Here is a 25,446-nt window from a genome sequence, read left to right as displayed (position 1 = left end):
TCCTATGACAGCCATTAAACTCTGTTTTAAAATCACCATTGGCCTCATGATGAAATCCCTAAGCGGTTTCCTTCCTCTCCGGCAACTAAGTTAGGAAGGACATCTGTATCTTTGTAGTGACTGGGTGTATTGATACGCCATCCAAAGTGTAATTAATAACTGCACCATGCTCAAAGGGATATTCAATGTCATTGTTTTTTTAACCCATCTACCAATAGGTTGCCCTTCTTTGCGAGGCATTGGTAAACCTCCCTGGTCTTTGTGATTGAATCTGTGTTTGATATTCACTACTAGACTGAAGGACCTTACAGATAATTGTATGTGTGGGGTACAGACATGAGGTAGTCATTCAATATTCATGTTTAACACTATTATTGCACACAGATTGAGTCCATGCAAGTCATTATGCGACTTGTTATGCACAGATTTACTCCGGAGCTTATTTAGGCTTGCCAAAACAAAGTGGTTGAATGCTTATTGACTCGAGACACTTCAGCTTTTCATTTTTAATTCATTTGTAAACATTTCTAAAAACATAATTCCACTTTGACATTATGGACTATTGCGTGTAAGCCAGTGACACAAAATCTCAATTTAATCAATTTTATATTCAGGCTGTAACACAACACGTGGAAAAACTAAACTATAGTTAAGTGCTTTATGTTTATACACATTATCGCCAAATTATGAATTGTTTCCACTTCAGTAAAGTGAGTGTACTATAGAATGTATATTTCTACTGTAATTGTATATCTTTCAAATTGACTCTATACAACAAAAAAAGTCGACAGTGCATTTGGAAGGTATTCAGACCCCTTGACTTTTTCCCACATTTTGTTACGTTAGTTTTATTCTAAAACTGATTTTCTGTTGGATTGAATTCCATTCAAAAGCTGTGTTCATGCTGGCCTGGCTGACACACAACATGACTCCTGCTGAGACTACGCCACCCATTATGGATGAATCCTGTATTAATCCACTGGCATCAAAGCAGGTTTTATCACTTCAGATATTCAGATATATCCTATTCACAGCATTTTGAATGAGGTTTCTGGACAGGGTCGTGCTTTAGGGGTAGGGGCACTTGGTACCGCAGAGAATGTGTGACTTCTGTTTGATCCATTGATGATCTAGCCATGTTTCTTTGAGTTTTACTCTTTCAAGCATCCCTTTTGTTCTGACCCATTCAACATTCAGATAAGCCGGTTCTTGCAAATGCTGTCTGAATCAGTGTCTGAGATCAACAGCACAATACAGCACTACTGAATAGGAGCCTTCTACACTAATAACGACATCCATGTTTGTATCCCTGTAACAGAAGTGTCAATGTCCTTTGAGAGTGGCTCCTCGGTGACCCTTACCTTCCAGATGCCTTTTCCAGTCATGCACAACAGAGACAGAGGTAGCCAGTCATCTAGCAGTCAGCCAATCCATAGCCAGTCCTCAGCCATCTATGCCCACAACGGCGAGTCCAGAGAAAACATTGCCTTCAGCTATCTGACGACCCACACCCCTGCCATGTTACTCTGTGTCAGCACCTACCATCAACAGTACTTGGCTATCATCCTCGCTAACAATGGTTGCTATCTTTTTCTATCTCCATCCATTATTCTCTGTCTTCATCTCTCAACAACATTGTAAGATTAGAAGCTTTTTCAGACTTTCTTAACTTTTGTAGGGAGTCTGCAGATCTGGTACCGTCTGAACAGAGAGAAGAGAGCCGAGATCTTTACTCCAAAAGTCTCCAGCCTAGCCGATGGGCAGCTCCACCGTGTCCAAGTACACCTGGAAGGCAAAGACCTTTATGTCCAGGTCAGTGATCTCTATCTGAATCTATTTCAACATAGCAAAGCATTATGCTTACAGCATAGACAGTCAGCCCACCTTGATGGCATGTTCAAGTGTATTTGGAAATGTTTGCTTTTTTCTTAAACCAGATTGACAAAGACATCGACCAAAAATACAACCTTTCTTCTGGCATGAAGATGAACACACTACGATCTCTGACTTTAGGTAAAGTCACAGGTACATCAGCAGGACATGCTGGTTTGGATGAGGAAGTGCTTAGGGCAGGATCCAAGGGTTTCATTGGCTGCCTGTCATCTGTCCAGTTCAATCATTTGACACCGCTGAAGACAGCCATTCTGAGTCGTGGAAGCTCATTGGTCCATGTTCTTGGCAATCTAGTTGAATCGAACTGTGGAGCCGTGGCTGATAGTACAACTTCACAATCAGCATCTGGTGAGTTTAATAGCATTGATGTGAATCATGTTCAGCTTCACAATATGGATTTTATTTATGTAATTTTATTAGCATACAGTGCATTCGGAAAGTATTGAGTTTTTCCAAATTTTGTTACATTACAGCCTTATTCGAAGATGGATTAAATTGTTTTTTCCCCTTCATCAATCTACACACAATACCCCATAATGACAAGGTGAAAACAGGTTTTTAGAAATTGTTGCAAATTTATAATAATAAAAAATAAATTTACATAAGTATTCAGACGCTTTGCTATGAGACTCGAAATTGAGCTCAGGTGCATCCTGTTTCCATTGATCATCCTTCAGACCTTGCTACAACTTGATTGGAGTCCACCTGTGGTAAATTCAATTGATTGGACATGACTTGGAAAGGCACACACCTGTCTATATAAGGTCCCACAGTTGACAGTGCATGTCAGAGCAAAAATCAAGCCATGAGGTCGAAGGAATTGTCCGTAAAGCTCAGAGACAGGATTGTGTTGAGGCACAGATCTGGGGAAGGGTACCAAAACATTTCTGCAGTATTGGACTCCATCACCTGCCTGATTACCTTCCCTATATACAATATGTCACTCCCTTTGGTTCCTACCCCAGGCGTTATTGTTTCTGTTTCAGATTCATGTCTGTGCGTTGTTCGTGTTTCTTGTTTTGTATTATGTTTTGTTTATTTATTAAATTATTCACTCCCTGAACTTTCTTCCCGACTCCCAGCGCACACATTAGACGGACTCCTCAGTAAAAGGCACATGACAGCCCGCTTGGAATTTGCCAAAAGGCACCTAAAGGACTCTCGGACCATGAGACACAAGATTCTCTGGTCTGATGAAACCAAGATTGAACTCTTTGGCCTGAATGCGAAGCGTCACATCTGGAGGAAACCTGGCACCATCCCTACGGTGAAGCATGGTGGTGGCAGCATCATGCTGTGGTGATGTGGTGGCAGCAGGGACTGGGAGACTAGTCAGGATCGAGGGAAAGATTAAATGGAGCAGAGTACAGAGATCCTTGATGAAAACCTGCTCCAGAGCGCTCAGGAACTCAGACTGGGGCGATGAAAAAGATATGAGAAAAGTGAGGTCGCAAGCCACCGACTAAGTCTGTCTGAGGGCCCAAACATGAAAGATTGGAGTTTATTGGTTTGAGGAAAATGAATGAATATGATATTGCTCGTGAATAACTAATCTCAAGTGTTAGTGTTGCTTTCATTGGATTTGACTGACTTTGTATTCCCAGTCCCTGCTGCACAATAAGCATTGTGTGTTTGTTGTTCATCTGTATAGGTGCAGGTGAACATCAACATTAGCTAATTATTTTGAATGTACCACAGGTGTATACTGATGTCATCAGTTTGTTTGTTTTCATTCAAGTATATCCACTTCAGCTGACTGTTGCAGGCAATGGTGATATACAGTACCAGTCAAAAGTTAGCAATTGTAGAATAATAGTGAAGATGTCAAAGCTATGTTAGCCATTGTAGAATAATAGTGAAGATGTCAAAGCTATGAAATAACACATATGGAATCATGTAGTAACCAAAAAAAGTGTTAAACAAATCCAAATCTATTTAATATTTTAAATTCTTCAAAGTAGCCACGCTGTGCCTTGATGACAGCTTTGCACTCTTGACATTCTCTCAACCAGCTTCACCTGGAATGCTTTTCCACCAGTCTTGAAGGAGTTCCCACATATGTGAGCACTTGTTGGCTGCTTTTCCTTTACTCTGAGGTCCAACTTATCCCAAACCATCTCAATTGTGTTGAGGGAGGGTCATTGTGGAGGCCAGGGCATCTGATGCAGCACTTCATCACTCTTCTTCTTGGTCAAATAGCCTTTACACAGGCTGAGGTGTGTTGGGCCATTATCCAGTTGAAAAACAAATGATAGTCACACTAAGCGCAAACCAGATGGGATGGCGTATCGCTGCAGAATGCTGTGGTAGCCATGCTGGTTAAGTGTGCCTTGAATTCTAAATACATCACTGACAGTGTCACCAGCAAAGCACCCCCACACCATCACACCTCCTCCTCCATGCTTCACGTTGGGAACCACACATGCGAAGACCATCCGTTGACCTACTCTGCATCTCACAAAGACACGGTGGTTGGAACCAAAAATCTCACATTTGGACTCAACAGACCAAAGGACAGATTTCCACAGGTAAAATGTCCATTGCTTGTGTTTCTTGGCCCAAGCAAGTCTCTTTTTCTTATTGGTGTCCTTTAGTAGTGGTTTCTTTGCAGCAATTCGACCATGAAGGCCTGAATCACGCAGTGTCCCCTGAGCAGTTGATGTTGAGATGTGTCTGCTACTTGAACTCATTGAAGCATTTAATTTGGGCTGCAATTTGAGGCTGGTAACTCTAAAAGAACTTGTCCTCTGCAGCAGAGGTAACTCTGGGACTTCCATTCCTGTGGCGGTCCTCATGAGAGCCAGTAACATCATAGCACTTGATGATTTTTGCGACTGCACTTGAAGAAACTTTCAAAGTTCTTGAAATTTTCTGAATTGACTGACTTTCATGTCTTAAAGTAACGATGGACGGTCGTTTCTCAAATCAAATAAAATTGTATTAGTCACATGCACCGAATACTACAGGTGTAGACCTTACATTGAAATGCTTACTTACGAGCCCCAAAAATGCTTACTTACGAGCCCCTAACCAACAATGCAGTTAAAAAAATACCGATAAGAATAAGAAATAAAAGTAATAAGTAATTAAAGAGCAGCAGTAAAATAACAATAGCGAGACTATATACAGGGGTGTACCGGTACAGAGTTAACGTGCGGGGGCACCGGTTAGTTGAGGTAATATGTACATGTAGGTAATATGTACATGTAGGTAAAATGTACATGTAGGTAGAGTTAGAGTTCTCTTTGCTTATTTGAGCTTTTCTTGCCATAATATGGACTTGGTCTTTTACCAGATAGGGCTACCTTCTGTATACCACCCCTACCTTTTCACAACACAACTGATTGGCTCAAAAGCATTAAGGAAAGTAATTCCACAAAGGAACTTTTAACAAGGTACACCTGTTAATTGAAATGCATTCCAGGTGACTACCTCATGAAGCTGGTTGAGAGAATGCCAAGAATGTGCAAAGCTGTCCTCAAGGCAAAGGGTGTTTACTTTGAAGAATCTCAAATTTAAAATATATTTTGATTTGTTAAACACTTTTTTGGTTACCTCATAATTCCATGTGTGTTATTTCATAGTTTGTCTTCACTATTATTCTACAATGTAGAAAATAGTAAAAAATAAAGAAAAACCCTGGAATGAGTAGGTATGTCCAATCCTTTTGACTGTATTTATTTCAATGATCAAACAATAAAGATATCATTTTAAAGATGGATGGTATCTCCCTTTATTCATTTTTTGGGGTCATTTAGTAGACACTCTTATCCAGAGTGACTTACAGTAGTGAGTGCATACATTTCCACACTTTTAACTGGTCCCCCTTGAGAATCGATCCCACAACCCTGGCGTCGCAAGTTAACCACACGGGACTGTATATAGTTGAATATTGGCATGGAAAGACATAGGAGTCCCTATTCATTCATTATACAAATGTTACAGTAGTTAGCTAAGTCTTTTATGTTCATGCACATTACCACCAAATTATTAATTGTGTAATGCATATAATAATATATAAGTGTAATGTATATTTCTAAACTGACTCGGTACCAAAAAAAAAAGTTATTTGTTCTGGAACGTGACTACTGAAGTTCAAGGAGAGTAAAGGACGGAAATGGGCTTCAGTATAAAACTAGAAAACTAAAAGATCAGGTTCCACATGTCTGTTGGCTCAGTTGCAGTCCAAGTCAGGTGTGTTCTGAAACATCTACAGAGGGATGGATAAAATGTCAACATGAGCAAAGTGTCTTTATGGATGCAAAACTACCATTGGTCAGAGGGACAAAATAAATGGCATCATGATGGCATTGAATATGCAACACGCACATTCATTCCAATCAAGAGATTGAGGCATTTTTAGAGGACGTTGCGTACTGGTTAGGTAATGGAGCAGACTACAGACAATCATGCATACGTGAGCCTCATGCTGAAAACACAAAACAAGTGTACTGCAGGTTACTACAGTAGGTACTAGTGATTATTTGGCACTATTGAAACATCGCCCACAGCCTATTATTACTAGCGAAGACATGCTTATTCGGAGAAAACGGTACCGTTCACAATACCTGAAAGTCTTCAGCTAAAAACTCTCCGAGATCAGACGCCTGAGGCGAGTAGTATGATAAAGAACAACAATGGACGAGAAATGCAAGGGACATATACGAAAATGAATGCATTGTTCAATTCTTAGGGTTTGGCATCAGACTGCAATTGAATTGAATTGAATAAACACCAGAGGGGAAGTTTAACTCACCACAGCATCAATTTCCTTTGGACCAGTCCAACACTGGAACACTGGTGCAACGCTCCTCTTCAGCTCACCGAACACGTCTGGCGACATGGGCATCATGTTGTCTTGCAGTCTAGATGGGTGACTAAAACCCATTGTGAAAATAACAGTTAAATCGGATTATAAAATCATACTCAAACCAGACTATTGCAACTACAACTAAAGTATTTTATAGCATCTTCACCTTTCACAAAATGAATATGGAGTATTATGAAGGATACTCTAGACCTACACTTCTGACACCGATATGAGTTCTGTCTTCATGTATCCTGTGCTGCTGGAACTCTCCACATCCATAGGCTCCGATGCTGAAAGATGAAAAACGGTGGACCAGCGATATAAGACCACTTGTCCCAGATCTGTCTGTGATCTATAGCCAACTCCTATGGTCATTCAATGCTATACAGAGAAAATTGATTGATCGAGAGGTTGGTCATAAAACACGACCCCGATGGTCTACCAAACAGACATCCGGGTCCTTACAGGGGCTTTGTGTACATCAAAAATAACACTATTGCTACCAAGGTGAATGATTGAGGAGCAAACTGAAGAGAGAAGAATTTTCAGCCACTCTTTGTGGGACAATGGAAGTAGATTTCAGTAATGCTTCTTTATTCTGGGACCACCCATACGTAAAATGTATGACTAAGTCGCTTTGGATAAAAAGTGTCTGCTAAATGGCATATATTATTTATTATAATATTCACAGGATTGAAAAACAAAGAGGTCACTGGCTGCTTACCCTCTGAGGCCCTAGCGTAGTACTTTCCGAAGGACTTGTCTTTGGGGATGTCTGGGTAGAGGAAGCGGAGTGGGTTCTCTGGGATGTTCTCAGCTGCCATCACCTTGTAGGTGCGGATGATGTCAGGCAGAGAGACAGCAGACAGCTCCTTCTTGGTGTAGGGCTCCACTGCATGGAATACAGGCTTATCTGCGAAACACACACATCGAAATATATCAACCTTTTAATTGTAATTGGCTAAAGGGGCGCTGTGTGTGTGGTGTGTGTTTTCACAGACTCACCGTATTGGTCGTGTTCCACCCAAGTGAATGTGATGGCTCCGTCTCTGCTACTCTCACTGAAGCGTAGCAAGAACGTGCCTGGACACTTCCCAGTCAGCAGGGCCTTCTCCCTCTCCTTACTCACAAAGCCCAGGATGCAACTGTGTGGGTGAGAAAAAGAAAATAAACAACATTTCTTAACCTCTATGTTTATTTGACAGGGGAAATTCACATTGTTCAACAATTCTGTAAATGTACAGTGCATTTGGAAAGTGTTCAGACCCCTTGACTTTTCCACACTTTGTTACGTTAAAACTTCATTCTTAAAGGGATTCAATAGTTTTTTTACTCATCAGTCTATCAGTGTTACTTGCCTCGAAGCAAGCATATAAGTTATTTAGCTAGTCTGGTAGGCTCGTGTCACTGGGCAGCTCTCGGCTGTGCTTCCCTTTGTAGTCTGTAATAGTTTGCAAGCCCTGCCACATCCGACGAGCATCGGAGCCGGTGTAGTACGATTGGATCTTAGTTCTGTATTGACACTTCGCCTGTTTGATGGTTCGTTGGAGGGCATAGCGGGATATCTTATAAGCTTCCGGGTTAGAGTCCCGCTCCTTGAAAGTGGCAGCTCTACCCTTCAGCTTAGTACGGATGTTGCCTGTAATCCATGGCTTCTGGTTGGGGTATGTACATACAGTTAATGTGGGGACTACGTCATCAATGCACTTATTGATGAAGCCAGTGACTGATGTGGTGTACTCCTCAATGCCATCGGAAGAATCCCGGGAACATATTCCAGTCTGTGTTAACAAAACAGTCCTGTAGTTTAGCATCTGCTTCATCTGACCACTTTTTTAATTGATTGAGTCACTGGTGCTTCCTGCTTTTCATTTTTGCTTGTAAGCAGGAATCAGGATATAATTATCGTCACATTTGCCAAATGGAGGGCGAGGGAGAGCTTTGTACGCATCTGTGTGTGAAGTAAAGGTGGTCTAAAGTTCTTTTCCCCTCTGGTTGCACATTTAACATGGTGAAAGAAATGAGGTAAAACTGATTTAAGTTTCCCTGCATTAAAGTCCCCGGCTACTAGGAGCACCGCCTCTGGATGAGCATTTTCCTGTTTGCTTATGGCGGTACACAGCTCATTGCGTCGGTCTGTGGTGGTATGTAGACAGCTACAAAAAATACAAATAAACTCTCTAGGTAGATAATGTGGTCTACAGCTTATCATGAGATACTCTACCTCAGGCGAGGAAAACCTTGAGACTTCTTTAGATACCGTGCACCAGCTGTTGTTTACAAGTATACATAGACCACCACCCCTTGTCTTACCAGATGCTGCTGTTCTATCCTGCCGATAGAGTGTATAACCCGTGAGCTGTATGTTATTAATGTCGTCATTCAACCACAACACGGTGAAACATAAGATATTACAGTTTATAACGTCCCATTGGTAGAATATACGTGCTTTTATTTTGTCCCATTTATTTTCCAAAGATTGTACGTTGGCTAACAGTACGGATGGCAAGGGCAGATTAGCCACTCGTTGCCTGATCCTCACAAGGCACCCGATCTCCTTCCGCGAAATCTCTGTCTCTTTCTCCTGCAAATTACGGGGATGAGGGCCTGTTCGGGTGTTTGGAGTAAATCCTTCTCGTCCAACTCATGAATGAAAAATTATTAGTCCAATTCAAGGTAAGTAATCGCTGTTCTGATTTCAGAACCAGTTATCAAAACAACTCTGCCTCGATATAAGAGAACCGAATTGAGCGTTCCTCAGCTAATTGCAGAAATTGTAATTAACAGTATGAAGTCTGTTGTGGCAAGCTATAGACACCCTTCTGCTAACTCTGAGATAATGATAATGTTCAACCGACTGATAAAGAACTAACTCACCCATCGTTCCACAGGGACAGCAGATGTCTCTTGATGAGGTCCAGGATAGCTTCGATCCACAGCCAGAAGGGAAAGCTCTTCTCACTGAGACTCTACAGTAGACAATGTGTCTTCAGATGTCTAGATGGATTACTAGGTCCTTCTATATTACAACTGTAAAGATGTTTTATTCTGTATATTGTAGTCATGACCTACCTTACAGAACTTGGTCCAGGGGATAAGGCCCTCAGGATTCCTCTGTGCTTTCTGGCCTGTTAGAAAATGTATCTAGATTAACCTCATCATGAAGTATCGGGAGTTTGTAAATCAACCAACAACGTTATTAGAAGTATGGTAACATAACAAAAGCCAATCCCCCATCGTGACTCACCCAGGAGTTTGTCGGCCAGCATGCCTAGCTGCTCTTCATTGAGTCCCCTCTTGGTGACAGAGGAGAACTGCCAGCTCAGCACCTCAGACAGCTGTCCCCAGGACGCTGCAGGAGGGCTCAGGAAGAACTTCAGGTTCTAGGACAGACCAGGGAAACGAGCGAGACAGAAAAGGAGAGCGGTGCGTTTGTGTCCTGTCCATTTCTTATCTGATTTAGACTGGCTGACGCGCGGGCCTTCTGAAAAGGTCTCTCTTGCAATGAGATTTGATCTCAACACAAATAACATGTATGAAAAGGTTCAATCGAATGAATGCACTGTACTACCTTGTGCTCGCTGGTCAGCATGTTGTACCACAGGATGGAGGCCCAGCCACTGGGCAACTGGCTGACGTTGGAGATGACCACGATGGGCAGGGAGATGGTCTAAGAAGGACCAGAGGCCAGAGAAAGTCAAAGTCAAATGAAATAAGGTCAGAGTGCTGTTGGACCTTATGAAAATGGGAGTGTAGACCTAATATAAATAGATAATAAATAGCCAGTTCAGATAGGGAACCTGAGTCCCCGCCTCAGCTGTAATTGCTAGTATGCGTTTGCTTCTTTTGCTGCATTGACGCTGCTGCTGTAACTAGCCGTTTCTCACTATGCTGCGTTTTTCTGATCTGTATTTTCTTTGCGAATGCTTGCTAGCTGTGGTTGAACCTCATTCCACATGCTCATGTGGCATGTCTGGCTGCTGAGGGGATGTCATTGACTGCGAGGATCAATCCACGTCGCTGCTCTGCTGTTGTCAATAGCGGCTACAACTAGCTAGCGAGTAGATTTGTCTCGGGAGAATTGTATACTTGGTTTGTTTGTTTCCAATGCCAGTATCGGGCAGAGTCCGTGCGCTCGGGTAACACACCCCATCACAGAGAAATCGACTCGCCTATACAGGAGGAAGTAGCCTACACTAGCCTTTATGCGTCGATATACAGCGAGTACCAATGTTTTCTTGATGACACGAGCAGGTTGGCGATTTGATAGTATTTGCGGCCGCTAATTTGTTTAGTGCAGCAATCAATCTAGATAGTAGCCTATTATGTGTCGCACGGGACACCAGACCGCTGCAAAACACTATAGTACCAGCTATACATTTACGGTGTATTCCAGTCACATTAGCTAGTGTGACTTGCACCGGCAGTCACACTTACAATTTCGTACATATTCTGACTGAAGGTGTATCATTCTGGAACCTTCCCTTATACATTTAGCTAAAAACACTCAATTTAAAGTGCAGGTCTGAAATAGTGTGCAATTACAGCTATACTTGCCGCTTCTGTTCTGAGCTAACTAATATGCAGGCATATTTCAGTATCTATTTGGTCTATTTCTTCTTGTTATCAGGTCATCATCTATCTTCTCTCAGGGCTTACCGGCTAGACAGCTCAGCTCAGGTAGACTATATTGTCGACCTATGGTTTTAGATGATCATGTCACTCTCCCTCTGCACACTCGTGCATGCACCTGCATGTTGTTTTATGCTACGTGCGTAGCCTAATCAGGATCAACCTTTCCGCTACGCTCATGGACTACGGAAAAGCCTCTCTCTCCTCTCTCAGTAGCACAAGTTTGAGTCCAAGTTAAGGCGAAGGTGTTGTAGTTGCATTGCACTTTTCTAGAGGCGGGGTCCGTATGATGGCTTTATGGGTTCTTCAGTCTGAAATACACTAAGTGCTCCTTCGCTTTAATCTTGCATGATCTCTTAAGTACTGTTTGCATTATGGACACTCACTTTTTATGGACATTTACTTTTTTCACATTGTTACGTTAGTCTTATTCTAAAATTGATGAAAAACTTTTTTCCTCTCATCAAACTACAGCCAATACCTCATAATGACAAAAAATAACCCCCCCCCCCCCTGCAAATGTATTAAACATAAAAACAGAAATCCCTTATTTACAGAAGTATTCAGACGCTTTGCTATGAGATTCAAAATTGAGTTCAGGTGCATCCTGTCTCCATTGATCATCCTTGAGATGTTTCTACAACTTGACCAAAACATTTCTGCAGCATTGAAGGTCCCCAAGAACACAGTGGTCTCCATCATTCTTAAATGGAAGAAGTTTGGAACCACCAAGACTCTTCCTAGAGCTGTTCGCCCGGCCAAACTGAGCAATCAGGGGAGAAAGGCTTTGGTCAGGGAGGTGACCAAGAATATGATGGTCACTCTGACAGAGCTCTAGAGTTCCTGTGTAGAGCTAGGGGAAACTTCCAGAAGAACAATCATCTCTGCAGCACTCCACCATCTCTGCAGCACTCCACCAATCAGCCTTTTATAGTAGAGTGGCCAGACGGAAGCCACTCCTCGGTAAAAGGCACATGACAGCCCGCTTGGAGTTTTCCAAAAGGCAAACAAGATTCTCTGGTCTGATGAAACTAAGATTGAACTCTTTGGCCTGAATGCCAAGCGTCACGTCTGGAAGAAAACTGGCACCATCCCTACGGTGAAGCATGGTGGTGGCAGCATCATGCTGTGGGGATGTTTTTCAGCGGCAGGGACTGGGAGACAAGTCAGGATCGAGGCAAAGATGAACAGAGCAAAGTACAGAGAGATCCTTGATGAAAACCTGCTCCAGAGCACTCAGGACCTCAGACTGGGGCAAAGGTTAACATTCCAACAGGACAACGACCCTAAGCACACAGACAAGACAACGAATATACTAAGATAACAGCTCATCTTGCCTCAAGCTAGGGTACCCAGTGTCATATGAGAACTACAGTGGCATGCGAAATTATTCCCCCCCCCCAGCATTTTTCCTATTTTGTTGCCTTACAACCTGGAATTAAAATGGATTTTTGGGGGGTTTGTATCATTTGATTTACACAACATGCATACCACTTGGAAGATGCAAAATATTTTTTATTGTGAAACAAACAAGAAATAAGACAAAAAAAACAGAAAAAACTTGAGCGTGCATAACAATTCACCCCCCCAAAGTCAATACTTTGTAGAGCCACCTTTTGCAGCAATTACAGCTGCAAGTCTCTTGGAGTATGTCTCTATACGCTTGGCACATCTAGCCACTGGGATTTTTTCCCATTCTTCAAGGCAAAGCTGCTCCAGCTCCTTCGAGTAGGATGGGTTCCGCTGGTGTACAGCAATCTTTAAGTCATACCACAGATTCTCAATTGGATTGAGGTCTGGGCTTTGACCAGGCCATTCCAAGACATGTAAATGTTTCCCCTTAAACCACTCGAGTGTTGCTTTAGCAGTGTCGTGCTGGAAGGTGAACCTCTGTCCCAGTCTCAAATCTCTGGAAGACTGAAACAAGTTTCCCTCAAGAATTTCCCTGTATTTAGCGCCATCCATTATTCCTTCAATTCTGACCAGTTTCCCAGTCCCTGCCGATGAAAGACATCCTCACAGCATGATGCTGCCACCACCATGCTTCACTGTGGGGGTGGTGTTCTCGGGGTAATGAGAGGTGTTGGGTTTGCGCCAGACATAGCGTTTTCCTTGATGGCCAAAAAGCTCAATTTTAGTCTCATCTGACCAGAGTACCTTCTTCCATATGTTTGGGGAGTCTCCCACATGCCTTTTGGCGAACACCAAACGTGTTTGCTTATTTTTTTCTTTAAGCAATGTCTTTTTTTCTGGCCACTCTTCGGTAAAGCCCAGCTCTGTGGAGTGTACGGCTTAAAGTGGTCCTATGGACAGATACTCCAATCTCCGCTGTGGAGCTTCGCAGCTCCTTCAGGGTTATCTTTTGTCTCTTTTTTGCCTCTCTGATTAATGCCCTCCTTGCCTGGTCTGTAAGTTTTGGTGGGCGGCCCCCTCTTGGCAGGTTTGTTATTCTTTCCATTTTTTAATAACGGATTTAATGGAGTTCCGTGGGATGTTCAAAAGTTTCTGATATTTTTTTATAACCCAACCCTGATCTGTACTTCTCCACAACTTTGTCCCTGACCTGTTTGGAGAGCTCCTTGGTCTTCATGGTGCCGTTTGCTTGGTGGTGACCCTTGCTTAGTGCTGTTGCAGACTCTTGGGGCCTTTCAGAACAGGTGTATATATACTGAGATCATGACAGATCATGTGACACTTAAATAAAGTCCACCTATGTGCAATCTAACTAATTATGTGACTTCTCAAGGTAATTGGTTGCACCAGATCTTATTTAGGGGCTTCATAGCAAAGGGGGTGAATACATATGCATGCACCACTTTTCAGTTTTTTATTTTGTATAATTTCTTGAAACATGTTATTTTTTTCATTTCACTTCACCAATTTTGACTATTTTGTTTATGTCCATTACATGAAATCCAAATAAAAATCTATTTAAATTACAGCTTGTAATGCAACAAAATAGGAAAAACGCCAACGGGGATAAATGCTTTTGCAAGGCACTGTATAAGACATACGTTGCAAAGCGCATTCTACACATGGTTCATATACACACATAGTATAGTCTTGTAATGGTAGGATGACCTAGCTGGTCTATTTGATCATGTCTCAACGGCACTTTCTGCAGTAGCGACACACAGTCGTCTGGTGTATGGTTCTGCTGTTTTGGGGGATTGGTATAGCTTGTAGGTAATTTCATATATTGACGCTTTGCTTGGGCAGTGAGCTCCCCTGATGTAACAGAGCCTATATCGCCAAGATTTGAAATATGAATTATTTAATAAATGGTTAAACATATTTCTATGTGGTGTTTGTTTTCTGAAATAAAGTGAAGCCAGTTCAGAAAAGGAACCCGAGTGCCCGCTTCAGCATCAGCTGAGATGGCACCAATTAGATGCTAGTAACGATCCCCTTTACCTTATTTGGCGTTCTATTTAAGATGACTGATTCTGCTAACACATCCTGCTGCCGCTTGCTGCTACTGCTAGTATCAGTTTGCTTCTTTAATCCCACCACCACCCCAGCCTCCACCTGTTAGGTTCTGTTTTCCTGCTTGTAGGTCATTTTATATATTGACGCTTTGCATGGCCAGTGAGCTACCCTGAAGGAGCAGAGCCTATATCGCCACGACTTGCATTATTCATTCTTAAATAAATTGTAAAAAAAAAAAAAACGTTTTCTACTTGGTGTTTCCTTTCTAAACTATATTTCAGACCACTTACCTCTAGCTTGAGCTCCAGACCTGACTGGTTGAGTTCAGATTCAAAGCAGATACAGTGCAGCTCCTCTGTCACAATGAGAGGCCCCTGGAATAACATGGTCAGACAGTAACACATTAGGGCTATGTACCAATTGTCTTGCCTTCCTCCAAAAGTCTGCACTTGTTCACTTCCCCGATTTGAAAGGAAATGACTGGTATAAGAAATATGATGGAAACTCCCTCCGAACCATACCAATTCAATGCTTTTAGATATGTGGGAAGTAGTGAACGAGTGCACTCTCAGGAGAAAATAGATATTATTGTGACGCACCCTAGGACTCAGTACCACGCTGTACTTAGTACTTCTCATATCTATCGGAATTAATTGACTGTAACTGATTACCTTGTCATTATGGGACAGTCATATAACCCAGATAGTCTCTCACCTCATTTGTTCTGTTGCCGGCTACTTTCTGCTCTTTCAGTTGCTGTGTTGAAACCAGAGAATAAACTGTAAGGAGTGATGACAGTGCAGGTCCAAACGGACAATCGGGACAACCTATTCAGATGTAATGCCCTGTATGCTATTTGTAAATTGTGCCAGCTTACCAAATGGCGAAACTCTGCAGCCAAGCTTCCATTTGACTCCTCCATATTCATAACTTTTGTGTTGGTACCCAATATGTTGAACTTACGAAACCCTTTCTTTTCTGTAACGTCCCTGGAGAGAAAATGCAATGTGCATTCCTTCTTTAGTTATGTATTCACATCACAAATTCAAGAGCAGGGCATAACAATGCACAAACACATATATTCTACCACACTCATCCACTTACTTGTCAAACAAAGCTTTCACTTTGAGTTGATAGTTGAATTCCTGGAGCTTCACAAGAAATCTAGAGAGAAAATACAAATCAAAACTCAACCAGGTCTGGACGGATTCATAGGAACTACTGACGGGAGGAACTACAGACGGGAGGTGCTGTTGTGTTTGTGCTTACCTGAGCTTGACAGTGAACTGCACCTGTGTCTTCAGCACCAGAGGTCTCTGTGGATGTGTGGGCATACAGGGCTGTCTCTCCACCACCAAGGCACTGAGAAACACCACAGACACAAGGAATTTAGAGGGGATATACTGTATAGAGGCATTTAGATATTCTTAGAGAACAAATGGGTAGAAAATACAGTATATATACACTACCGTTCAAAAGTTTGGGGTCACTTAGAAATGTCCTTGTTTTTGAAAGAAAAGCTAATTTTTTGTCCATTAAAATAACATCAAATTGATCAGAAATAAAGTGCAGACATTGTTAATGTTATAAATGTCTGTTGGAGCTGGAAACGGCAGATTTTTTATGGAATATCTACATAGGCATACAGAAGCCCATTATCAGCAACCATCACTCCTGTGTTCCAATGGCACGTTGTGTTAGCTAATCCAAGTTTATCATTTTAAAAGGCTAATTTCTCATTCGAAAACCATTTTGCAATTATGTTAGCACGGCTGAAAACTGTTGTCCTGATTAAAAGAAGCAATAAAACTGGCCTTCTTTAGACTAGTTGAGTATCTGGAGCATCAGCATTTGTGGGTTCGATTACAGGCTCACAATGGCCAGAAACAAAGAACTTTCTTCTGAAACTCGTCAGTCTATTCTTGTTCTGAGAAATGAAGGCTATTCCAATGCGAGAAATTGCCAAGAAACTGAAGATCTCGTACAACGCTGTGTACTACTCCCTTCACAGAACAGTGCAAACTGTCTCTAACCAGAATAGAAAGAGAAGTGGGAGGCCCCGGTGCACAACTGAGCAAGAGGACAAGTACATTAGAGTATCTAGCTTGAGAAAAAGACACCTCACAAGTCCTCAACTGGCAACTTCATTAAATAGTACCCGTAAAACACCAGTCTCAACGTCAACAGTGAAGAGGCGACTCCGGGACGCTGGCCTTCTAGGCAGATTTGCAAAGAAAAAGACATATCTCAGACTGGCCAATAAAAATAAAAGTTTAAGATGGTCAAAAGAACACAGACACTGGACAGAGGAACTCTGCCTAGAAGGCCAGCATCCGGAGTTGCCTCTTCACTGTTGACGTTGAGACTGGTGTTTTCCATAAATGTGGAAAAAGTCAAGGGGTCTGAATACTTTCAGCGGTCTAAGGCACTGCTTCGCAGTGCTAGAGGCGCCACTATAGACCCGAGTTCGATCTCGGGCTGTGTCACAGCCGGCTGAGACCCATGCGGCGGCGCACAATTGGCCCAGTGTCCTCCGGGTTAGGGGAGGGTTTGGCCTGCCGGGATGTCCTTGTCCCATCACTGTCTAGCGATTCCTTGTTGCGGCCGGAGGCATGCACGCTGACTGCGATCGCCAGTTGTACGGTGTTTCCTCCAACACATTGGTGCGGCTGGCTTCTGGGTTAAGCAAGCAGTGTGTCAAGAAGCAGTGCGCCTTGGCAAGGTCGTGTTTCAGAGGATGCATGGCTCTCGACCTTCGCCTCTCCCGAGTCCGTACGGGAGTTGCAGCGACGGGACAAGACTGTAAACTACCAATTGGATACCACAAAATTGGGGAGAAAAACAAAACAAAAAAAACTATAAAATAATCAAAAACACCAGCGAAAAACACAGAATGGGCCTTTAACATTGGAATACAAATGTGGTGTCACTCACTGTTCTAGGAGGTTCCGGAACAGTGACAGGGCCCGCCCCTCCAGGAAGCCTTTCTGCTGTTTGATTGGGTCGTTGTCGTATGTGTACTTCTGCTCTAGTTCCTGGAGCTTCTTCAGCTGCTGCCTCACCTGCTGCAGGCTTTCCGCCACCGCTGTGAACCTACAGGGGAAGAAGAAGATGAAGCAGAATAAGATTAATACTTTATTTGTTGGGTTCCTAAATTCATATTTTTGCGCGATCAGACAAGAGATGCCCAAAAGAATGAACTAGCCTCCTCACCAGTTCTGCAGTTGGTCCAGACATGCGTTGGGTGGTCCTCCGATACAGGAGATCTGCTGCCTCTTCTTCCACTCCGCCATCTCCTCTGAGATCAAGTCTAACTGGACCGCGTCGGCCATGTTGAGCACCTCCGCCAACTGGCCAACCACTTCCTGTGGAGGAAATTAAATAAAGTCCATGCACACAAAGAACAGTTATTATCTACTCTTCAATGTGAGCAGGCTGGTTATTGCTGGATAATACACTCTAAGGGCGTTTTCACATATAGTTTTGAGATATAGTTCTAATCTATTTGTTACATTGTCTTTTCCCCCTATTTGATCCGATTGGTTTGACATTTCCAAATGAAAAGAATTCCTCAGCAAAACCATGTGTCCATAAAAGTCATTTGTTTAAATGCTCACGTTAAATCCATTTATGATTATTATAAAGCATCACTTGTGTGTCCCGATCTTCCTATTACCTTCGCTTTGGTCTTCCAACAACATGCGGGAGGAAACGGAGCGCAATAGCTGCTCTAACTGCAACGTAAATAGGCTATATTCAGCTATATCCCCCGGTATAGACCCCCGGCTCCCCTAACCTGCATTGGATGCGCTGCTATTCTCAAAATGTTTCAGAGATCTCAAGTGATGATGCTGCGTGCATGAATTAAAATGCTGTCAAACAACCAAAAATAATGACAACCTCTTTTCCTGTGTTTTGGCTGACTGCATTCTCACCTGCAGCGAACCGCACCAGTGTGCGAATTGAATTGGACCGAGACCACCCTTTTTGAGTGAACCACTGTGCATTGTTTAGTGCCCTCCCAAGTGCGGATATAATGTTCACACCAGTCCAAAGAACCAAACTAAGGGGGTAAACACACCAGAGTTTGGAAAAAACGCACCAAACCAATTTGGTGTGAAAGCCCCCTTAGTCGCAACTCACATGTTCTGAATGACTAAAATACATGTCGTTTTAGTGGTAATTGAGGCGTAAACAAATCGGTTAATATTCACAGTACAATGTGATGATAAAACGTCACCGTTTAACCTCATCCTGACCCCTCTTACCACTCTCTGGAACTTCAGCTTGAAACACATCTCTGCAATCAGCAGCTTCTCGTGTTCCAGCTGTTTCGGTGTCAGCCCGTTCATTTCATGTTCTAAAGTGGGAGAAGGAAAAACATTATCTTACTGACTATACTTGAAACACAGCTTCCTGTAAATAGATGATCTACTACAGATAGAGAATAAAACACCTCACCTCTGTTCTTAAGGTTATTTTCCTTAAAGTCATGCTCGTCTTGAAGGTATTCCAGAGACTTTACATTCTGATCCACTTCCTAGCAAGTGAGATAAACACTTTGGATCAGATAGATGGCAAAACCTGACATGCATGAACATGTACTGCAAATCACTGACGGAATCAACATATAGTATATGACGGAAATGATCCCTCACCTGAACCCTGTTTTTCATGTCTTTGACTTTGTTGTCCAGTTTTTGTTTCTCCAGAACCATGCTAGTCTGTGTGTTTTCTCTGTCGGTCTGAGAAGAAAATACTGTTCATTTAACGCCACAGTTAAAGCATGTAAAACACTCCAATATACAGTTATGTATCACCTACAATATCTGACAGCATGGATAGAGAAAGACGTGTGGTGATTTTGTAAAAATACAATGCATGTCAATAAAAGTCTGTGTAAGGCACCTCTATGCTTTTGGCAGCAGCCAGAATCTTCTGCTCCTCCTTCAGGTTTCTGGAGATGATCATGGCCATGTGAACGGGGTCCTCCTGAAAGTGGTCCTGTGAAAGTGTGTACTTTATTACTATAAATCCCCAAAACCATTCAGACACTGGGGTCATAACCAGAATAAAACAAAAAAATAGTTATTATAGATCATTACTGTAACATCCAAACTCTATTGCTTGTAAAGGCCACTGGCACAGACGCGACTGAGCTCATACTACACCTGGAGGTTTCGCTTGATCTTGCGGATGTTGTGTTGTAGCAGGAAGTTGTTTTCCAGGGCGAAGCGGCTGTGTTGATCATCCAGCTGGGCTAGGAGGTCATGGAAACGTACTGTTGCTAAGGAGTCCTGAACAGCCACATTTTCCCTACAGTGTTTCAATCACAGGGGAAGAGATCGGATGAAGGATATGAATAGATAACAGTAGAGAGATTAGAGCTTTATTTATCCATTATACAGCAGCTTCTCAGCATCACTAAAATAGAATGGCATAGATCCGAATATAGTAGAATAGAATCTTTATTTATCTATTAAATACAGCAGACTCTCTCCTCGCATTACTGCTTACCAGTCGATGCTCTCAATCCACTTGCTGAGGTACTGTCTGATGTCCATGGGGAAGGAGTCATCGTAGAGCTGGTCGACCTGCTCCAGGTATTTAGACTCCAGTAGTTGCAGCTGGCACCACTGGGCCATCTGATCAAGGAGGAGTAACAGTGAGTTATGAAATGAGGCAATGAAATAAATTAAGATATTCATATTGTTTAAGATTGAGACAGGAACTACTATAACATGGATCAATGCACCTGGTAGCAATAACCATTAGATTTGAGACGTGTATTTGGTTACAATATGGCCTGTATCAGCTTGCTGTTCTAGGTAAAGGTCCTTCCGGACCCCTTTAGGTTATGGCCCGTAGCAAGCGACAGGATCTGTTTAAGTATTCGAGATGATCGATCTCTGTCGAGGGAGGAGCTGGTTTTTACATAGTGTGTATTTATTTCTTCTGAACACAAACATTTAAATACATGCTTTTATGTTCGCTAGAGTACAAAACTCAAAACGTGTGTACTATTCATGGTACTCTCTCTGCTGATCACGTCTGCCAGTCACGGTGTCCGTATCTAAGGTAGTAGACAGCTGGTGACATCTCGAGAGCGATCTTCGTCCGACAAACTGCTATCAGGTATCAAGTCTATTTATTTTGAACTATTTAGTTATAGAAACATGATAGCGTCAACGCAAGCTGTAAAACGACTCCCAACCTAGAACACAGCAACCTTAGTAATGTAGCTAGCTTGCTAATAAGAAGATATGTTGCTAGCTAGCAGGAGCAGGTAATGTAGGTTTATCACTAGCTAGCATGTCATTCCGGGAGTAATAATTCAAAGTAATAATTTAAGACCACAAAAATCTATTGGACAAGTAGTGTACATCTAATACAGTCATCAAGGAAGGACCCACATACGAAACGCCGCATTATCCCTGTCAATAGCTGGACTAGGATGATTGCAGAGCACCCTGCCACAGACTGTCAGAATGTTCATTTTCTAGCTCACAAATTACATTCCTTTGCTGTGATGATTTATTTGATTCATTCTGGTCTCTCACTTGATCAATTCAGCTCTCATGTGTCCTGCTCCCAGAGATCAACAAGTGCTAATCATGGGCTGATTCACAGACCTGTGAGGAGAACCCTGCTACTGCAGTTTGAACTAGCCCTGCTGTCACTATTTAGACATTGGGACCACATATACATTTGCCTGTTGTCTTTTCTTTGTGGATTTTGTCTTGGACAGTCTAGGGCATTTTAGAGTTGAAGAACACCCACTACAGATACACATGGTTGTTTGTACATTTCGAAGACTAAATTCAATGTAGAATCAGTTTAACACATGACAAAACAGATACTTTTACTATTGTAACATGCAGTGGGGAGAATTATATTGTTGTCGTCAGCAGCCCAGGCTTTTGCCATAGATGGTAGAGCTGTCGTCTCTAGACCACACAAGCTTTAGATTGCATTCTGCTAAGGTACTTGTCTCTCTCTACATCGGTTAGCTACATTAGTGACCAGGGTGGGATCTTTGATACGCCTATGGGGCCTGGGCACACAAATGCTCCTAGAGAGAAGGGGGAATACCGAATCATGCGTTGACGACAGTTCTAGTCTCTAGCAGAGGCTCGGGCTTCTGGCATAGATGGTAAAGCTCTCATGCTCTCATGATTGTTCCCTCCACAGTACTTAATATAGACTACATTGATTGGTCGGTTACACTATATTTAGATACTTCAAATACTCCCTAAGCCACCTTCGCTACTTGTCTCCATAGTCAATAAATGGTGAAAAACTATTTGTGATGATGTGCTTTGTTCAAATGTATATGCATGAAACGAACATTACCGGAAACATGTCTCACACTAGATTTTGGCACCGTCAACTTTTAGAAGGTTAGTGGGAAAGTTAATAATTTAAACAACCTAAATATTATATTCCAATGCATCCAACATTATGCAGCTCAGCATTCAACAGTGCCCTCAAAGCTCATCACTAAGCTAAGGACCCTGGGACTAAACACCTCCCTCTGCAACTGGATCCTGGACATCCTGATAGGCCGCCCCCAGGTGGTAAGGGTAGGTAACAACACATCTACCACACTGATCCTCAACACAGGGGCACCTCAGGGGTGCGTGCATAGTCCCCTCCTGTACTCCTTGTTCACTCATGACTGCATGGCCAAGCACGACTCCAACACCATCAAGTTTGCCAACGACACAATTGTGGTAGGCCTGATCACCGACACGACACAGTTACGAAAACTTAGGACACTAAAGAGGCCTTTCCACTGACTCTGAAAAACACCAAAATAAACATGTCAAAGGTCCCTGCTCATCGGCGTGAATGTGCCTTAGGCATGCTGCGAGGCATGAGGACTGCAGATGTGGCCAGGGCAATAAATTGCAATGTCCATGCTGTGAGACGCCTAAGACAGCGCTACAAGGAAACAGGACGGACAGCTGTGCCAGACCACATGTAACAACACCTGCACAGGATCAGTACATCCGAACATCACAACTGCGGGACAGATACAGGATGGCAACAACAACTGCCCGAGTTACACCAGGAACGCACAATCATTCCATCAGTACTCAGACTGTCCGCAATAGGCTGAGAGAGGCTGGACTGAGGGCTCGTAGGCCTGTTGTAAGGCAGGTCCTCACCAGACATCACCGGCAACAACGTCGCCTATGAGCACAAACCCACTGTCGCTGGACCAGACAGGACTGGCAAAAAGTGCTCTTCATTGACGGGTCGCGGTTTTGTCTCACCAGGGGTGATGGTCGGATTCACGTTTATCGTCGAAGGAATGAGCGTTACACCGAGGCCTGTACTCCGGAGCGGGATCGATATGGAAGTGGAGGGTCCGTCATGGTCTGGGGCGGTGTGTCACAGCATCAGCTTGTTGACTGAGCTTGTTGTCATTGTAGGCAATCTCAACGCTGTGCGTTACAGGGAAGACATCCTCCTTCCTCATGTGGTACCCTTCCTGCAAGTGTAACGGATGTGAAATGGCTAGCTAGTTAGCGGGTACGCGCTAGTAGCGTTTCAATCAGTTACGTCACTTGCTCTGAAACCTAGATGTAGGGTTTCCCCTTGCTCTGCAAGGGCCGTGGCTTTTGTGGAGCGATGGGTAACGACGCTTCGTGGGTGACTGTTGTTGATGTGTGCAGAGGGTCCCTGGTTCGCGCCCGAGGTCGGGGCGAGGGGACGTACTAAAGTTATACTGTTACACAGGCTCATCCAGACATGACCCTCCAGCATGACAATGACAATGCCACCAGCCACACTGCTCGTCACCATAGCAGCACCCACCAGTAGCACACGCTCCAGCAGGTATATCTCTCTGGTCACCCCCAAAACCAATTCCTCCTTTGGCTGCCTCTCCTTCCAGTTCTCTGCTGCCAATGACTGGAATGAACTACAAAAATCTCTGAAACTGGAAACACTTATCTCCCTCACTAGCTTTAAGCACCAGCTGTCAGAGCAGCTCACAGATTACTGCACCTGTACATAGCCCATCTATAATTTAGCCCAAACAACTACCTCTCCCCCTACTGTATTTATTTATTCTGCTCATTTGCACCCCATTATTTCTATCTCTACTTTGCACATTCTTCCACTGCAAATCAACCATTCCAGTGTTTTACTTGCTATATTGTATTTACTTCGCCACCATGGCCTTTTTTTTGCCTTTACCTCCCTTATCTCACCTCATTTGCTCACATTGTATATAGACTTATTTTTCTACTGTATTATTGACTGTATATATTTTTTCTCCATGTGTAACTCTGTGTTGTTGTATGTGTCGAACTGCTTTGCTTTATCTTGGCCAGGTCGCAATTGTAAATGAGAACTTGTTCTCAACTTGCCTACCTGGTTAAATAAAGGTCAAATAAATATATATATCTGTTCCAGGCAGCAGCTTGCGGTTGGCGCAAGAGGCTGTGTTTACATCGAAGATAGAAGCAGGCCATTGGCTGCCTTCATCACGAGGGGTATGTACGGGAGTTGTGATTCCAAGTTTAGCAGTTAAGCAAATTTGCCTGCGCAGACTGTTGAAATATAGTTTTTTTATGCGAAATGTGCAAGAATGGAAGGTGCCAACACATTGTATTGTCACCATAAGCATGTTTTACCGTCATATACAAAACATCAGCTCCTCCCTCGACAGGGATCGAGCAACTTCACGTTTTTCAGCTTCAGACCACAACCTAATTTCCCCGTTCTCAACACAAAAGGTCCTTCCTCGTTTCCAAACACAGACTGCAAGTGCTTTGAAGTAGTTGATTTCCTTCTCCTTTCTAACGAGCTGATATAGAGGCTGTCATCAACACTTATAAATTATAGATCGCCTTACCTTTTACTTTGACTATGGACAACAAATCACGAACGAAATACTTGAAGAAATTATGGTTTCCTGTTGTAGATCCGCTGCAAAAGTACAGTCAGGTCACTTACAACATCAAACAACGTAACCAAATATATATTTTAAAACGAATCTTATGGTTCTATCTGTAGCATAACAGCCTGATGACGCCCACATGCAGAATAATGTCTTCTCCAATAGGAGTTTCGCATATGATCAGGGTTACTCAGACTCTTTTTCGATAGCCAATCAAGACGCAGAGTTTGCTGCCAGACAAAACCGTACAGGGCTGTTCTGATAGATAAACAACCTCCCTTGATATTCTTCGCCGTCCATTTGAAGTATTTTCGTGGATATTAGAAGACAATGGTAAAATTCAGTTTTCATTAACTGTAATCAAAGATAGATTATGTGTTTGTATTTGTTGACCACATCGCAAATTTCCCCAAAACATGAGCAAACCATCTAAAGCAAATTCTTTATTATCTGCTGGTTCAGAAACAGAAAGGAAAACACACATCAGAACAGCCAAGGGTTTACCACGTGTTTTCAGGGAAAGTGAAAGTAGCTATAGCCTCTGCTGAAACTGGGGAAAAGGGCAGGGCCCGAGTTATAAATCATAGTTTATATACAGTATATATATAATATTTGTCTACTTTGACACTGACGAACTGAGATAAATACAAACGATTTGGTCTGAATTCAAAGAATAGCCCAGCCCAATGAAGCGAGAACACATATTGTACAATATTTGGAGGAAATATATATACTGAACAAAAATATAAACGCAACATTTTCAAAGATT

The 25,446-nt window shown here is 42.7% G+C and overlaps 1 protein-coding gene across 2 annotated transcripts; it reads right to left on the bottom strand.

Moving 5' to 3' along the window:
* Positions 1–5,550: 5,550 nt before the first annotated feature.
* Positions 5,551–24,826, bottom strand: LOC120051252 (signal transducer and activator of transcription 1-alpha/beta-like). 2 transcript variants are annotated; one of them, XM_038998013.1, is made up of 24 exons: positions 24,633–24,826; positions 20,282–20,409; positions 19,936–20,080; positions 19,673–19,768; positions 19,423–19,509; positions 19,226–19,304; positions 19,033–19,124; positions 17,978–18,129; positions 17,699–17,857; positions 16,034–16,126; positions 15,869–15,928; positions 15,642–15,753; positions 15,479–15,520; positions 15,055–15,138; positions 10,275–10,373; positions 9,951–10,086; positions 9,776–9,831; positions 9,581–9,672; positions 7,709–7,848; positions 7,428–7,616; positions 6,918–6,993; positions 6,650–6,770; positions 6,462–6,500; positions 5,551–6,103 (listed from the first exon to the last, which is right to left on the bottom strand). In XM_038998013.1, exons 2-24 carry the CDS (start codon positions 20,407–20,409, stop codon positions 6,068–6,070), a joined length of 2,313 nt encoding a protein of 770 aa, XP_038853941.1. In that variant the 5' UTR covers positions 24,633–24,826; the 3' UTR covers positions 5,551–6,067. The 2 variants fall into 2 exon arrangements, with proteins under 2 accessions (XP_038853941.1, XP_038853942.1); XM_038998014.1 differs by lacking the exon at positions 6,462–6,500.
* Positions 24,827–25,446: the final 620 nt, after the last annotated feature.

The sequence above is a fragment of the Salvelinus namaycush genome, chromosome 7 (assembly GCF_016432855.1).
Source record: "Salvelinus namaycush isolate Seneca chromosome 7, SaNama_1.0, whole genome shotgun sequence".
Taxonomy (NCBI): Eukaryota; Metazoa; Chordata; class Actinopteri; order Salmoniformes; family Salmonidae; genus Salvelinus; species Salvelinus namaycush.
Note: the sequence above shows the minus strand (reverse complement) of the source record. Positions and strands in the feature narration are given on the sequence as shown.

What these genes read in the sequence shown, in the direction of transcription:
- LOC120051252 (XM_038998013.1), bottom strand. Translation starts at nt 20,409, where the DNA reads ATGGCCCAGTGGTGCCAGCTGCAACTACTGGAGTCTAAATACCTGGAG. An exon ending in GGTGGAACACGACCAATACG is followed by an intron (nt 7,617 to 7,708) that starts GTGAGTCTGTGA and finishes TGTGTTTCGCAG; the next exon opens with ATAAGCCTGTATTCCATGCA. An exon ending in CTCATATCGGTGTCAGAAGT is followed by an intron (nt 6,771 to 6,917) that starts GTAGGTCTAGAG and finishes AATGGGTTTTAG; the next exon opens with TCACCCATCTAGACTGCAAG.